The sequence below is a fragment of the Anabrus simplex genome, chromosome 10 (assembly GCF_040414725.1).
Source record: "Anabrus simplex isolate iqAnaSimp1 chromosome 10, ASM4041472v1, whole genome shotgun sequence".
Lineage (NCBI taxonomy): Eukaryota > Metazoa > Arthropoda > Insecta > Orthoptera > Tettigoniidae > Anabrus > Anabrus simplex.
Window position 1 is genome coordinate 90,305,411 of NC_090274.1, and position 16,540 is coordinate 90,321,950.

Consider the following 16,540-nt stretch of genomic DNA (forward strand, 5'->3'; position numbering starts at 1 on the left):
TAGAGACTAGGCTTACTGCGACATGTGCTAGCTTAGAGAGACGTATTACAGAAACTAATACTAATCTTTCTAGCATAGCTGAGGCTAATGTTCGAACTAATGCTAATCATGCCAATGTAGACCAATGTTTAAATAACTTAGCCCAAGCAAATGTTGAATCAAATGCTAAGTTAAATAATTCAGTTGAATCAAATGCCAACATAGATAGGCGGTTAGCGGAAGCTGATGCCAGGTTAGATAAGCGTTTACATGACGTGGTTCAATCCCAATTTACTGAAATGAACACGAAATTAGAATCTCGTTTCGACCAAGCAACTGTTAGGATAGAAGAAAGATTCTCTGAGTCCAATAAGAAAATTGATGACCGATTTACGGAAATTAATTCTCAGCTTACTCGTAACATCGAGGAGATCAGAAAAACTATTAAAGGTCAAGTCTTAGAAGTTGTTAAGGAAGATTTACAGAAGGTTGTTCCTTCCGTTCAACAGCTTTCACAGGATATTGAGGAATTCATGGCCGAATTTCAAAAGTCACATGGTCAGCTTTCGCAAATGCAGGCTAAAATTGTTTCTGTCCAAGATACTCTTCGGGACACGGTTAAGAATGACATTTCCAGACTAGGAAACGACGTTTCTTTATTAAAAGCTAAGCAGGGCGAGTTTGGCAAACGATTCACGCAGCAAGCCGATAATACGACCACACAAATTAGTCGTATTTGCAAAGATGTTGGTGAACTTAAAACTGAATTGAAGAACGATGTCAAACAAGTCGAAGGAATAGTCCAACTCCAGGTGGGAGATGTAAAAAATAATCTCGAACAACTAGCCACTAAGGTCGTTAATCTTGAATCTCGAGATACTTCCAGACCTATTTCTAGTTCGATAGAAGGAGTCGAAGGAACGTCATACCAGACGACTATCGTTAAAATCCAAGAGGAAAAACTTCCTAAATTCTCTGGTAAAGAAGATTATACTGCTAAAGAATTTCTGATTAATGTAGCAGAATATTTTCAAGAACATAACATTAGCGAGGATAGAAAGCTAAGAACAGTTGCCCGATTACTCAAAGGCAAAGCTCTTTCTTGGTATTCCGTATTCAAATCTAATTTCAAGACATACTCTGACTTTGAGAAAGCTTTAATTGAATGTTTTTGGAACGCAGAAACTCAACACCTTATCAAACTTCAACTATATTCGAGAAGGTATAACACCTCCATTAACACCTCTCGATACGCAGATTTTTTATTATCTCAGTTGAAGAAGATGCAGTATTTAGATCCTCCTCTGCCTGAGAAGGAACTTACTCAGGTTATTACATTACAATACCCTTCTCACGTTCAAGAAATCTTAGTAGCAGCGAACATTCAGAACTTGGCTCAATTACATGCCGTATTGCGACGTCTTGATACTGCTCATGCGCAGGGAACTTTGAAACCAAGCAAGTGTAAGGACATAGCCGCCCATCCAGTTCAGGTTAATGCTTCTGAACAACCACGACAAAGTCCAGAACGAACGGATAGAAAGGAAGAAAGAGATACTCAATCATCACCTACGCGGTATAGAGGGTTTAGGAAACGCCCATACCGAGGCCAGATGCCATACCAAACCAAACCTACTTGGTTAAAACAAGAAAAAAAACAAGAGAGTAAAGACTCAAATAATTCGGACTTGCACAAACGATGGAAGGAAACACAGGACTACCTTCATCAGATGAAACAAGAGGGTCATCAACCTGGAGCGACTTCTCTTGAATATCAAGAATATCATAGGAGAAAGAACACCTTTGGTCAAAATTCAAAATCCACAGGTGCTGTTACAAAAAAACTTAAATTTTTCCAAAATAAGTTTGCCTGAAAATGAGGAGGTCGGGTCATTTCACGTAGACATAATAAATTATTGGCACATCGATGATGACTTAGTGTTTGAGGACGAGGTACCTATTCGTCAACATGTCCAGCGAAGTCTACCCATAATTAATATTACCATTGGGGGATTCCAAGTATCATCATTAGTGGACTCGGGAGCGCAAGTGTCCCTAATTTCTGACAAACTGATAACATTGATTAAGGATAAATGTGATCTTCTGATTTTGCCAGTTGCACAAGTGAAGATCAAGGGCATTATTCCTGACCTGAACATCAAATGCAAGCAGCAAGTATTCCTTGAGTTCACCATTAATGAGGAAGTGTGTGAACATGCCTTTCTGATAGTTTCGCCTATGAAATTCAACCTTATTTTGGGTTCAGACTTTTTGTCTAAATATAAGGCTAATATTGACTACTCTGCCAACACCATTCATCTATGTAGGATTGGTTCTGTAGAGTTGCAGCTGGTGGATGGTGAAGATTTTAGGCTTCAAGGGATCGATTTACCCTGTACACAAGTCGAAGGTGTGATTGGCGATGCCGCCCCAGTCGACCAGGTACTGAAAGAAGAGGGTGATCCCGAGGAAGAAGAGGGACCCGTGTCAGAAGAAGAAGGAGATCCCGATGAAGGGGGACCCGTTGATGAAATTTTAAATGACAAAGGGCCCGATTTTCTCACCTACATCTCCAGTGTAACTGAAGCCCCATATTACCACCCTGACTTAGCAGCAGCGGAGGAAGAAATCTATCAACCTTATCCGGACGTCTTTGATGAGAAGCCCGAAGAAATTAAAAATTTTAAGCACCACTTCAGCGTCAAGGATGCTTCGCCTTATAAACGCAAACCATATCCAGTGCCCGAGAAGTACATGCATGAAACCAGGACACTGATTCGTCAGATGGAGGCTGACGGAATTATCTCAAAATGCGTTACGCCCTATATTAATCCACTTACCATAGTAAGGAAACCCGATGGTAATCTACGTTTGTGTTTGGACGCTCGTGTCTTGAATGACCGACTGGTCCTTGAATATGACCACCCTCCTCCGCTTAAAGATGTCATTAAGCGAATTTATGGAAAGAAATATTTTTCAGGTATGGACATGACATCATCGTACTTCCATATCGTACTGGATGAACATAAGAGTGTTGGAAAGCCAGTTATCTGATAAAGTAAAGGCCATCGCCACTATTTATGTCGACGATATCTTGATAGCATCTGATACATGGGAGCAGCACTTGGAAGATGTACACACTGTACTTAACCCTCTACTGCATACTGTTGCCTTTTGGCAACAAATAACTTTTCATCTCTATAAATGGATAATTAATGTAGACAGAGGTAGTTTTACGGCACACCTTCAACTGTACAATCAATTAAACACATATCCCAGTGATGCCTTGTTTTTTTTTACATAACATAAGTCAAAACAGCCCTACAACCAAAGGTACTCCTTCCACCCCGTCAACATCCACGCGAGCCAACCACCGTTTATTTTACGTGGGCCCTCCCCATCACATTACCACAGGCTTCAGGAGTACCTCTGGCTCAACCTCAAAGACATTACCGACCTACGGTTCTGCAAGTTGTACTTGCGCCTTGCAGTACGTACCCATGGCCAGTAGGTAGTAATGTTCGGTCTTTGAATGTTAAAAGCTTAGCGTAAAATCGTGAAAAATCGTATATATATTCAACTATGGCAATCCACATCACATATGAGTGTTAAGCTATTAGCCCCAGTTAAGAATTGCTGGTACATCTAATACACTGAACGTGTGTTGAACATTAAAGCTTGAAATTTTCTTCACCAAACGAAAACGAAAAATAATCCATGCAGTAGAGGGTTAAGGAATGGAGAGAAAAGAACTTTAAAATTAATTTGAAGAAAAGTCAATTTTTCAAGACGGAAGTTCTTTTTCTTGGGCATGTCATTAGCGGGGAGGGCATCCGCCCAAATCCTGCCAAAATTCAATGCATTGCGGATTTTCCTAGGCCTTGCAGGATTAAGCAAGTTCGGCAATTCCTGGCACTTTGCTCATTCTTTTCGCAACATTGCCCTCAGTACACAGAAACTGTAGCGCCTCTCCAGGAATTACTGAAGAAAAACAATCGCTGGAAGTGGACTACTGAATGTGAGCAATCCTTTATTGCTACTAAAAGGATGCTCAAAAATAATGTGCAGCTCTGCTATCCTAATTACGAGTGGCCTTTCCATATTGAATGTGACGCCAGTAAGATAGGAATTGGAGCCGTTCTTTACCAAGTCGACCCTAATAGGCCCGATGTCAAGTTGTTCATTTCATTTGTGGGTCGGAAGCTTAGGACACATGAAAAGTCATAAACCATTACGGAGCTAGAAGCCCTAGCGATTGTATATTCGCTTTTGTATTGGAAAAAGGTTGTCTTTGGGTTTCCAATCACCATTTACACGGACCACAAGGCACTTACCTTCATTCCGTCTTCCGACCTTACGAATGAACGAGTCACCAGAAGGGCATTATTCATCCAACAATTCAATGTCTCTATCGTGCATCGATCTGGAAAGAACAACGTATTAGCCGACGCTCTCGGTCGGAATCCTTCCGATGCGGCCGTAGCTTGTCCAATTTCAGTCATTAATAGTGATGACGAAGAATTTCTAAGAAAACTTCGATATCTAGCCCAAGCCCAGCGGAGAGATCACAGGCTGAGAGAAATAATTCGCTTCTGTGAAAGATCGATTCCACAACATGATCCAGACGATGCACGGATCGAGCAGGCAGCCCAATCTTTTTCTTGGGACAACAACCTACTTTACAAGTACATTAATACAACCAAGACTGCTAAAAGGATTTATGCCCCGGCTAAACTTCGGGAAGCCATCATCTGGCATTGCCATTTCATCACAGGACATGCTGGAGTAGACAAAGTGGCTGGTGTAATTAAGGAAAGGTTCATCTGGGAATACCTCCGTAATGATATAAGAAAGACCATAAGAACATGTGACTTGTGCCAACGGATTAAACCAAACAATTACCTTATGAGGGAATATCCGAGGCCTATCATTCCGGAGATCCCACGGGAGGTGATGGCGCTTGATCTGTACGGCCCACTTCCCAAGGCGGCCAGGGGTAACAAGCACGTCTTAGTTATTGTTGATGTCTTTTCAAAATTCACCATGTTGTTACCTATCCAGAAGTCAAACACTGGAAATATTTTAAGGTGACTCCGCAGGAATGTCTTCCCTGAGATGGGGAAACCTACGTTTCTACTAACCGATCATGGAAGCCAGTTCACGTCTGCAGAATTCCAGGCGGCGATAGAAGAGTTGGAGATTCATCATATAATGAATTCCATTCGTCATCCCGATGTCAACCCTGCTGAGCGATTGATGAGAGAAATTGCCAGATTCTGTCGGGTCTACTGCCAGCAGGAACACTGGAGATGGATTGAAGTGCTTCCAGTGATGTAGAAAATAGTCAATTCCACTATCCACGAATCTACAGGAGATATTCCGATGTTGGTGCATCATGGGCATATTCCTCATCGCCCTTGGGGTGCTATTCTTCCTGCTCCGTCTGATGCAGCCATCGGTCAAGAAGCAAGAATCGCTAAGGCCTTGGGAAAATTGAGAAACGCTGCAGATATCAGACAGCGGAGAAATAGGAATCGAAAATTCAGACCACCCTTGCAAGTGGGAGACAAGCTGTTAATTCGCAAACCTGCGATGTCTCGTCCAGAATTGAGGATCTATGCGAAATTTTGCCCCTTGTACATTGGACCTTTCAGGATTTCTAGATCTTTGGACAACGGTGCTTATGGGGTCGCAAGATTAGATGGCAACCTTGAAGGCATCTACAATGCTTTCAATCTCAAAAAATACTTTGAATAAGGTTAAGTAAAGAAAATCCTCCTCGTATTTTCTTTTCCCTGAGAGGGAGGGATATGTACCGATTACGACCTGTACATGTATATTTTTTTTGGGTATAAATGACATTTAATTATCACGCGTAATGTTCTGAGCACGCCTGGTTTGTTTACCGTCAGCGGGGCAAGCAAGCGAGTGAAGGACAGCTGTGAGCTGTGACGTAGCCACGGGGGCTAGCTAGACCGCCCGCCCGTCACAACACGTGTTCCCAGCCTGGACTCGTATATTCTAGATTCCACGTCACATCTTCCCGAATGTTCGGCGGGGAAAATTTTGTAACTCCCGTTATAATTATGCTAGCGGCTTGAGCGATATGTCATCTTGTTTGGGATCACCTGAACGTCGCAATCCTCAAGTTTCAAGTAAATCCATCGAGGGATTCAGGAGATGTTCAGTCAAGCCGTATTGTGACCTAGACGCCCCGGATCGAATAAAAGGAGGGCGCACTGTAGCCTGTTCACTCATTACAGCTGAGTAGTCAGCGTGGATACTCTCGCTGCTACTATCGTCGTGTAGTGACAGTCCCGACGAGGAACTCTGTAATTTTCTAAGTATTCATAAAGTGAACTTGTATTTTCTTCGAGTGTGGGAGAACGAATTCTTCCAAGTATTCTCAGGTGGACTTGCAATATTTCGAGTGTTAAAGAACATTTTCTAAGTCTTCATAATTGAACTTACAATATTTATGGGTGTTCGAGACTGGAATTTTTCCAATTATTCATGAAATGGACTTGTATTATTTACGTATGCTAAATTCATAATTGGACTTGTATTATTTACGTGTGTTAAAGAGCGAATTCTTCATAAATTGAACCTGCAATATTTGCGAGTGTTAAGTGACCCATTCCTCTAATAAACAGCGATTTATAAACTTTGCTAGTGTTGATCTCTGAATGTGCTTTAAGTTCCCGTAAGCATAAATTTGTGATTTTACTGGTACTGGATCAAAGACTTATAAACTTTGCCGGTGATGAACTCTAACTTCATTCAACGTCTTTAAAACATAAATTTAGTATTTCACCTGTGTTTATTCAAAGACTTGGATACCTTGCCAGTGATAGACTGTAAATTTATTCATGTGGATGGACTTGTATTTTTCGTCCATGTTCATTCAAATTTTTGTACATTCGCCAGTGTTGATTCAAAACTTTATAAATTTCGCCAGTGATGAACTTTAAATCTATTCAGATTTTCATGTGGATGGACTTATGTTTTTCGTCCGTGTTCATTCAAAGACTTGTACCTTCGCCAGTGATGAACTTTAAATTTGGTTATAGTTTCATGAGAAGGGACTTGTGTTTTTTTTGCCAATATTTATTCAGAGATGAGGACTTGGCTAGTGGTTAACTTTGAAAGTATTCATAATCCTCGTATGCAGAGACATATCATTTTATGAGTGTAAAATTTTGAAAATCTTGACGAATAATAACCAGTTACTTCACTAATAGGTTAATCATCCAAGGTTCTTATGAACTCAGATTTATCAGTACTGTGAGTGACCTTGGAGACATCAACCCTCTCAGTCACATTGGACTCAGGTAGCAAATGATTATCTTCAACATCACCAGGATCATCGGGGTTCAACCTGGGCCTCGAAAGTTCGAGGCATCTCTACCTTCTACCAACCCAGACAGTCCAGCTGCTTCTGTACGGAGTCCCTGGAATCTTCTGGAACGTGTTCCAACCTGCTCGGCTTGGTGAACTGGAGAATCCGAGCCATATTATAGGACTATGTGCAAGACAGCTTATATCTACCTGGAGGTGATGTGCAATTTCATGTCTTATATTAATAAACACGTATTCAGTCAGAGTCAAAGTTTTCTTGTAGATAGGACCCTACCTCCTGTACCGAGCCCTAGCTACTAGTCACCCTGTTTTAGCCCTGAGAACTATATTCTTACTTACTTTAAAATATAATCTGAGAGTCGGGCTCTTTTACCGGTACAGTAGGAAGAGGTCATACACTACTCTGTCCATAAGGAGGAGGTCAAGCGCTGCAACGTCTTTGAGGAGAAGGAGTTTCACACTACATTGATGTTATGTTAACCAGTTTGGTATGAAAATGTGAAACCACTTTAAAACTATCTTCGTAACTGTGGATTCGAACTTACCATCCCTCGAGTGGATGTTTTGGCTATAGGACCTAAAGAAACATTTAGCAAACTTGCTCTATGGAAGAGGAAAGCACACCGACCCTTCGATGAAAACAGGCTGATGCAGTATTGAGTATTGGGACTCCTAGCTATGTTGTATGTTTTATCGTAAACTTACGTTTAATCCGACACTGCATAGTGAAGTCATTAAAGCGTTGTCAATTGGATCCACTGATTGTTTTGAAATCATGCTAATCATCATTTATTTTACTTTATATTCTTGTCAATTAATAAATTTTGTAGTTTTAATTATCATTTCAATTTGTTGCACCTCATACCAGTATGGTTTGGTTACCCAGGGGGTAGGCCCCTCTAAACCAGGATTATGATTATCATCATCATTGATCTAGTCGGTGACTGTGTTCAGCCCCACTATGTGAGTAACACCATCGGTCTGCATTGCTTGTGCGTAGCACACTAATGTGGGGGAACACCCTTGGTCTGTGTTACCTGTGATTAATACCACCATGAGACGAACGCCATGAGTACGATACTTGTGTTTAATACCACTACAGGGGGAAGGCCATGGTTCTGATTTACCAGTAATTAATACTATTGCAAGGTTCAGTTACGTAGATTTTGGACCCTTTTGGACAACAAGCATTATCTCTGAAAATAAGGCATTGCGAATTGTATCCACTTCTTGTCTATGAATCATGGTGATTTTGTCACTGTCGTTCGTTTTAGATTTTATTCCACAGTACCAACAAGAGCATTTTCTTTATTTCTCAGTGTCGAAAACTTGATAATCAGCAATTCTGAATGTATAAATTCACAAAAACATTGATTATCGCAGCAAGTTTGAGAGTCAAAGTAACCTTTGTTATCTATGTTTTTGCTTCGCATTTATCTAAACAGTGTAAGCAACACAAGTGACCCTGGTACAGTGGACCCCACACCTTATTGGTGTATGAAGAACAAACAATTCCCAATAATTATAGAAATGTTAGAAGTTCTACAATTGTGCCACCCACTCAAATATTTATTTTAACACAGCTTGTGTAGCAGTGAAGAACAGTTCAGGAGAGGTTGTACTAGTTAAAGATTTTTTGGACTGGGGGAGTCATTTATCCTTAGTGCCTTGTAGTCTTATCACGAAGCTTGGCATTTGTACTGAGATTTCTTGCTGCCTATATTTGGCGTAGGCAATACAGGTGTATCGCCTGAAATGATCTACATGCAATCTTGTTTCGTTCTCTAATGTGTCAGATTATACATTGAAGTTGAACTGTGCAGCTGTGAATACAACCACAAGCCAACTTCCTGCACAGCAACTTGATTGTTCCAGTTGGTATATTGCTCGTGAAGTCATTTAGGTGTTAGTATATTTTTAGCAGCATTCTGCTGTTTATATCTTGCTAAGAGCTGAAGTCAATTATAATATTTTGTCTCCTAATATCTTCCATAAGAAAGGTATCTCATCTTGTTAGATGACCAAATTTGGTTGGGGATTGTCAGGCACCATCCCTGAGTATTGTGTAAAGAATAATGCCAAGGTTCGGTATGTCGGGCTTATAAATCTTGATTCTCTTTACACAAAATTGCCAAGGTTTTGGAAGCTTGAAGAATTCCATCAACTTTTTCTTACTCCCGAAGAAATGGCATGCGAAGGACATTTTCTTGAATAATGATCAAATGGATGTTTCTGGTGTTTAATGACAAACTTCATATTCGTCTTGAAGTGTCACCTGCAGCTTAGTCTAAGCATAATGCTGTTCAACAAATCGAAAACATTGAAAATAAGTTTTCTAGTTTTCCAGATTTTAAACAGTTGCATGTAAGTTTCATGCATGAATACAGTGAAACGGGGCACATGGGAAACGTACCGCTTGTGACTTCTATCTCATCAAGCTTTCATATGCCCCATCATTGTGTGCTCAAATATTCTAGCATGACAACCAAGCCAGGAGTTGAGTTTGACAGGTGTAAATCTTGAAATGGGATAGCTAGGAACTTTTTGTAAATGGTTGGCTCTGAAATTCAGCCTGATTTCCTATATATTACTTTGAGTTTCAAAATGTATCTTGTTACTCAATCAGCTGATATTCCTAAGATATATAAATTTGTGTTAATATATCCCGACCACTGAGTCTTAAGAATATAGCATGGCATGAATCCTCTGATGAAGAGATCAAGGACTACCACCTTACTGTTGTTACAATTTCTGCCCCATTTCTTGTTCTGAGATTTGTAGTTCATCTTTCTGACGAGCGCACAGAATTTCACCCTAATTCATATTCTTTGTTTTACGTTGATGTGTTGACGGGTACTAGCTCTGTTGAAGTACCTGAGGAGCTTCAGTCAGTAATTTCTTCCCGGCTTTATAGTATACATACGTATCTCATAAATTCGATGCTATATGGCCCAGAAGCCCTTGTCAATGTCCCTGTAGATGATAGATAAATCTTGTCAACATGTAACTTCACTAAGGATGAAGCTATTCAAACATTAGTTCTTATTTGGCATCCTAAATATTTTCAGTCTCAGTTAAAACAAAGTTGAATTGTTTCGATTTGTTGTGGTTAAGCGCAAACTTATCACATATTCTATTTGGCATTTGGAAATTATATGGGCTATTGTGTTCGAGCCTTTATCTGATATTGTTGAGATTTGTAGTGCTATGTAATAAGAAGCAATATTGGTACATATATTGAGTTTGCTTCTGGATATTGTATTTGATTTTATTGTGTTAATTGTAAAATGTTATAATTTTTTTTTTCTGTCTTCTAGCTGTGGGAACATCACATTACTGACCGGGGGTCCAGTGGGTACATGTAACAGTAATTGTATCATATGGAATGAAGGAGAAAAGGCACTTTGTTGTAACAAATGTGGTTCTGAGTTTTCTCGGATGTCGCTCCTCCGGCGTCACTTGCGTCAAGATGCTGGTGAGCGTCGACATTCCTGTAAACAATGTGGTAAGAACTTTTCTTCTAATTCCGATCTACAACGTCACCTGCTTACACATACTGGATTGCGATTACATTCCTGTGAACAATGTGGTAAGGAGCTTTCCTTAAATTCAAATCTTCGGCGTCACATGCTTACACATTCTGGTGAGAGTCCAAATTCCTGTAATCAATGTGGTTATAAGTTTACTGAAAAGGCTGGTCTTCGGCGTCACATGCCTACACATTCTGCTCAGCGTCCACATTCCTGTGATAAATGTAGTTCTGTGTTTACTACACAGTCAGGTGTTATCAGACACCAGGTCACACATGCTAGTGAGCGTCCATATTCATGTAATCAGTGTGGTAAGATGTTTACAAAAAATCAATATCTTCAGAAACACTTGGTTAGGCATACTGGTCTCCGTCCATATTCTTGTGATGAGTGTGGTTCAAAATTCGCTAAAAAGGCAAGTCTTCGGGAACATCACTATGTTCATACTGGTGAGCGTCCACATTCCTGTGATATGTGTGGTTCTAAATTCACTCAGAAGTCAAGTCTTAAGAGACACCTCATCACACATACTAATGAGCGTCGATGTCCTTGTAATCAGTGTGGTAAGATGTTTACCGAAAATCTATATCTTCAGAAACACTTGGTTAGACATACTGGTGTCCGTCCTTATTCTTGTGATCAGTGTGGTTCAAGATTCGCTGAAAAGTCAAGTCTTCGGACACATCAATATCTTCAAACTGGTGAGCGTCCGCATTCCTGTGATATGTGTGCTTAAAAATTCACTCTTAAGACAAGTCTTAGGAGACACCTCGTCACGCATACTGGAGAGCGTTCATATCCGTGTAATCAGTGTGGTAAAACCGTTTCCGAAGAGTTATACCTTCGGAAACACCTGATTAGACATACTGGTGTACGTCCATATTCCTGTGATCAGTGTAGTTCTAAGTTTGCTGAAAAGTCAAGTCTTCGGCAACATCAATATGTTCATACTGGTGAGCGTCCACATTCCTGTGATATGTGTGGTTCTAAATTCACTCTTAAGACAAGTCTTAGGAGACACCTCGTCACGCATACTGGTAAGCGTCCACATTCGTGTTATCAATGTGGTTCTATGTTTACTCGACAGTCAGGTCTTCGGAAACATCTCGATACACATGCTAGTGAGCGTCCTTATCCTGTAATCAGTGTGGTAAAGAGGTTTCCAGAAAATTAAGACTTCAGGACCATCTAGTTACACATACTGTTGAGCGCCCTCATTATTGTGATAAATGTGGTTCCAAGTTTACTTAAAAGTCGTCTTAGGAGGCACTTTAGTTACACATACTGGTGAGCGTCAATAAAAAGGCAAGACTTCGGAAACGCCTGTTGATGCATACTGGTAGTCGCCCAAATTCCTGTTATAAGTGTGGCAGTAAGTTTTCTAACAAGTCACATCTTCCTGACCAACGAAGTACGCATACTGCCCAGATAAGACTTCTACTCAGGAAGACCCATTTATGCATACTAGAGATAGTCGTAGAAGATGCGGTAGGAAGATAATTGAAGAGTGCCAACTGGATATACAAAATCTTACACACCTATTGTAGTATATGTGAATAAAAATTAAAATCATTAATAACCATTATACATATTACTAAAATATTGATATCAAGGAAAATACTTGAACGCCTCACGCAGGCCGCCATTTGTAAATAGATGTTAATAATTAACCATTCCAATATGATTAAAGTAAATTCAAATGTGAATAAAATAATGAATCGCCTCACGCTTCGGCGTCCAATTAAATCTATCTAAATAAATTACTAAAAATTAAATAAAATAAATTAATAAAATTGTATTTGCAAATTTTCACAGTATAGGCGTCAGAGTTCACCAGAATGGATTCCTCGAATTTTAATAGATCATGATAGTCCTTTCTCTACCACGGCGTGAACATAAGGCTGTGTATTGGTACATCTTCTTCAAGCATTTCCTAGCCTTCGGGAAACTACTCAATAGGTAGGGACTTCTGCTAGCTTCATCAATGACTCCACTGATTTCAATATAGTTAAGTGTATTCTGAAAAGTATCCGTGATGGGCACCTCGTCAACAGAACAAAATATACATAAAATACACTCAAAATATATAGCTGGTAGACACCATGTTTACACATAAATAAATAAAACCAGTGGGAGACCAAAAGCGAGGACCAAGCCATCGCTAGCAGTCAACCCATTGAATAAAGCACATACGTATGGAAGTACCCTTCACTGTCTGTGTATCAACACAACTTGCATATTCTCATTAATTGCACCTGTTATATCACACTAATACTGTGTTCACTGACTCTAACACTTGGTTTAAAGGTACATCACTCGACCAAAACACGCTTGTTGTTCCAGAATATAAATTGTGGAAACCTGAAATACAGCACCCCATACCTCTCACCAACATATAATACCAAGTGCCTAAGCACTCCACAGTTGTAGGTTGTTACCGCACTTCACAAACACAGTAAAACCAGGTTTCTACAAGGTGCATCTCTCCTCCACTGTTTGAAGTCAAGTTTTCTCTACCAAAGTTCAAATTCCAGTATCAAGCCAAGTCTAGTATGCTTCTCGCCGTTAAATCACATGCCTATATAGAACTCTTACATGATACGTCTTGGTTGATCCTGGCCATCCAATCACTTGTAGAAGATATCGTCACCCGAACATCTTCCGGATCTCATGACTTCAACAAGGCCACCTCATCTGACACTGGGCTATTCACATGACTCATAGGAACTTCCGACAACAACGTTAACATAATCACCCCATCGGACCCAGGGATGTCCGCATGACTCATACAAATTTCCGAGTTGTAATTACGACTGTTTCCCCTCCGCTTGTACAAAACAAATTACTCATATCACATATGGATACCTTCCAGTTTAACTTATTATGAATAAATATACAAATGAAATAATGATAATGATAAATTAAATATTGGCAATTTTAATATCTCCTACATTTGAATACAGTGCGAAGATGGATGGATGGATGGATGGATGGATGGATGGATGGATGGACGGACGGACGGATCTAAAGTTCAGAAATTAAGATGCACTAACGCGGCGCAGCATCTCGCTGTGTGTCGCAAACGTGGGCACAGTGGAGAAAGGGACAGACACTGCCCACACGTCTGTTAGGCAGGTCGCTGTGGTGTCTCGTCTAGTATTGTGCGAACAGAGGCCAAATGCAATGGCGCGTTAACTGCACGTCCACTCCAAATATGAGGGGCGTGCAACAACCCGATTCCTATGGGCCAAAAGGAAGAATTGCACGGATATTCATCGTAAAATGAGTGCCGTGTATGGGGAGCAGGCCATTTCCCGGCTAGATATCGTAAAGTGGTGTCAGCAATTCGAAGCCTGACGCACGGGTACCAGACAACCATCGCGAAGGCAGGCTCGCAACGTCCAGGACCCATGCAAAGGTCAACAGTGTGAATGCGATCATTAGACACTACCGGTGCATTAAACAGAGAAATCCCTACGCAGCTGAACATGTCGTATAGCAGTGTGTTCGCCATTGTTCACGAGGACCTTGGATATCCTAAGCTGTGTCAAAGATGGGTTCCACATCTCACTGATGAGCACAAGGGACGTTTCCAATCATTCCTGGCATTTTTGCCACGCTATGCCGCAGTCGGCAAGGGGTTTCTGCGGCGAATCGTCACAGGCGACGAAACGTGAGTCACCCCGAAACGAAGAGAACATCAGTGGAATGGGTGCACCCCTCATCACCACAACGAAAGAAGGCCAAGGTTCAACCTTGAGCCGGTAAGGTTATGGCGACGGTGTTCTTTGACATGGAGGGTTTGCTGCACGTGGAATTCATACCTAAAGGAACGACGATCAACGCGGCGTCGTATTGTCTAACGTTGCACCGGATACGTAAAGCGATGAAAGAGAAGCGTCGGGGGAAATTGAGCCCCGGTGTGATTTTGTTGCACGATAAGGCAACACCTCACAAGGCCCGCCAAACGAGAGAACCGCTACAGCGTTTCAAGTAGGAGCTCTGGCAACATCCACCCTACCGTCCTGACCTAGCGCCATGTCACCTTCATCTGTTCGGTAAGTTCAAAACGGAGCCCGGTGGTCGGCGTTTCCAGACCGAGGTGAAGGCCGCTGTCTCCGTGTGGTTGCAGAACGCTGTAGGAAATTTCTATGCATCCTGCATCGACAAGTTGGTTGTGCGTTCGCAGAAATATTTGGTGTCTCTTGAAAATTATGTGGAAAAGTGACGTTACAGTGTATGTCGTTATAGTCGTGTTGCTGTTGTATAGGTGGTATAACAAATGGCCATAACTGGGAAGTGCAACATATTTTTTGATCTGCCCTCGTATATTTCGGAAACATCTGTCGCCCAAACAGCCGTAACTGTGGAAAAAATTTCGTGACAAGTGCACATCTTATGAGCACCTGCTAAAAGACATGTATAATCCTCTGTAATCTCATGGTGAACGTTTCGGCTGATGTCACTCCTTTCTTGGCTGTCGTGGCGCATTTCCTGCATGTATAATTTTCGGAAACACCTCTTCATACATACTGAATTTCGCTCATACTCCCGTAGATAATGTGGTAAGAGATTTCGTGAAAATTGCACGCTTAATGAGCAACTGCTAAAGATATTGTAGAGCTTCCGCACTCTTTTGGTGAGTGTTTTCCCTTTTATCTCGTCTTCTACCACACCTGCCTTTCTCATATTGCTGGGCGCCTACAAATTTGTAAATAATGTGACATTAAGTAATTAAAGATATCTAGGCCCGGTTTCTTCAACTGCTTGTTAAATTTTACTTAACACATGTTAACTAACAATTGTTATTAATTTAGCACTTTGTTTAAAAGTGCCCTGATTAACGAACACGTTTCCAACATTGGTTACGAAACAGTTGTTAAAGACAAATTAACACATTTCAGTGAGATTTCTGAACGCGTTTGGCAGTGAGCGTCTGTTGTTTCTTTACATAAAGCGCTCCTAGTGGTGTGCTGAAATGGACACATGGTTGACTTTATTTTAGGTTATGGTTGGCGGTGACCGGTAAGACGTAAACATGTTAAGTTAAGTAAGAGGAACAAAAGCGTTATGATAAATGCGAGATTTATTTCATTTAATTCTAATTTAAAATTATGCGAATGTGCTTAAAAATAAAAGAACGGACTGTTAGATCACAACATTCGATATAGCCTATTCTCATATTCTTATCGCCGGGAAAACGTGATACTTGATGTCTTTTGAATGGTTTCCTGGCATTATTTTATTGCGGGGAAAATAATGTAATGCTACAATGGCAGCAGGAATTCTTTGCAGGATTCTACACCCTTTTTGTTGCACTCGTGAACATAGTTGCCTACAATTACATAAGTGTCTCAAGCATAATATCTAACAAGTAGAGGTCAGACCCTTCGGTCAACCGATTTCACCGAGTTTCAATGTACCTGTGGGGAGACACTCAACGTTAACTCGTGTATAAGGGTTTAAAGGCTTTCGTTTTCGAAAAAAGAGGTCAGATATCATTATACAGGATCCGCTTCGGACAAAGTGAAGGTGGTAGAACACTAAAAGGAGAACAAATTTTACTTAAACATGTCAGGTCCGCAACCTAATAATTTCCGAAAAATTGATGAATCCCCGATTCCAATGCAAGGGACTTGCATCACAGCGGGGCGGAGTGATGGCCAAGTCTG

General features: G+C 40.8%; 1 protein-coding gene across 1 annotated transcript in view; it reads left to right on the forward strand.

Moving 5' to 3' along the window:
- Positions 1-12,609, forward strand: part of LOC136881859 (zinc finger protein 782-like) — a 37,177-nt gene extending 24,568 nt beyond the window's left edge. Inside the window, exon 4 of the mRNA XM_068229463.1 lies at positions 10,656-12,609. Within this exon, the coding sequence (XP_068085564.1) occupies positions 10,656-11,604 (949 nt within the window). The 3' untranslated portion in view covers positions 11,605-12,609. The remainder of the gene's footprint in view (positions 1-10,655) is intronic.
- Positions 12,610-16,540: the final 3,931 nt, after the last annotated feature.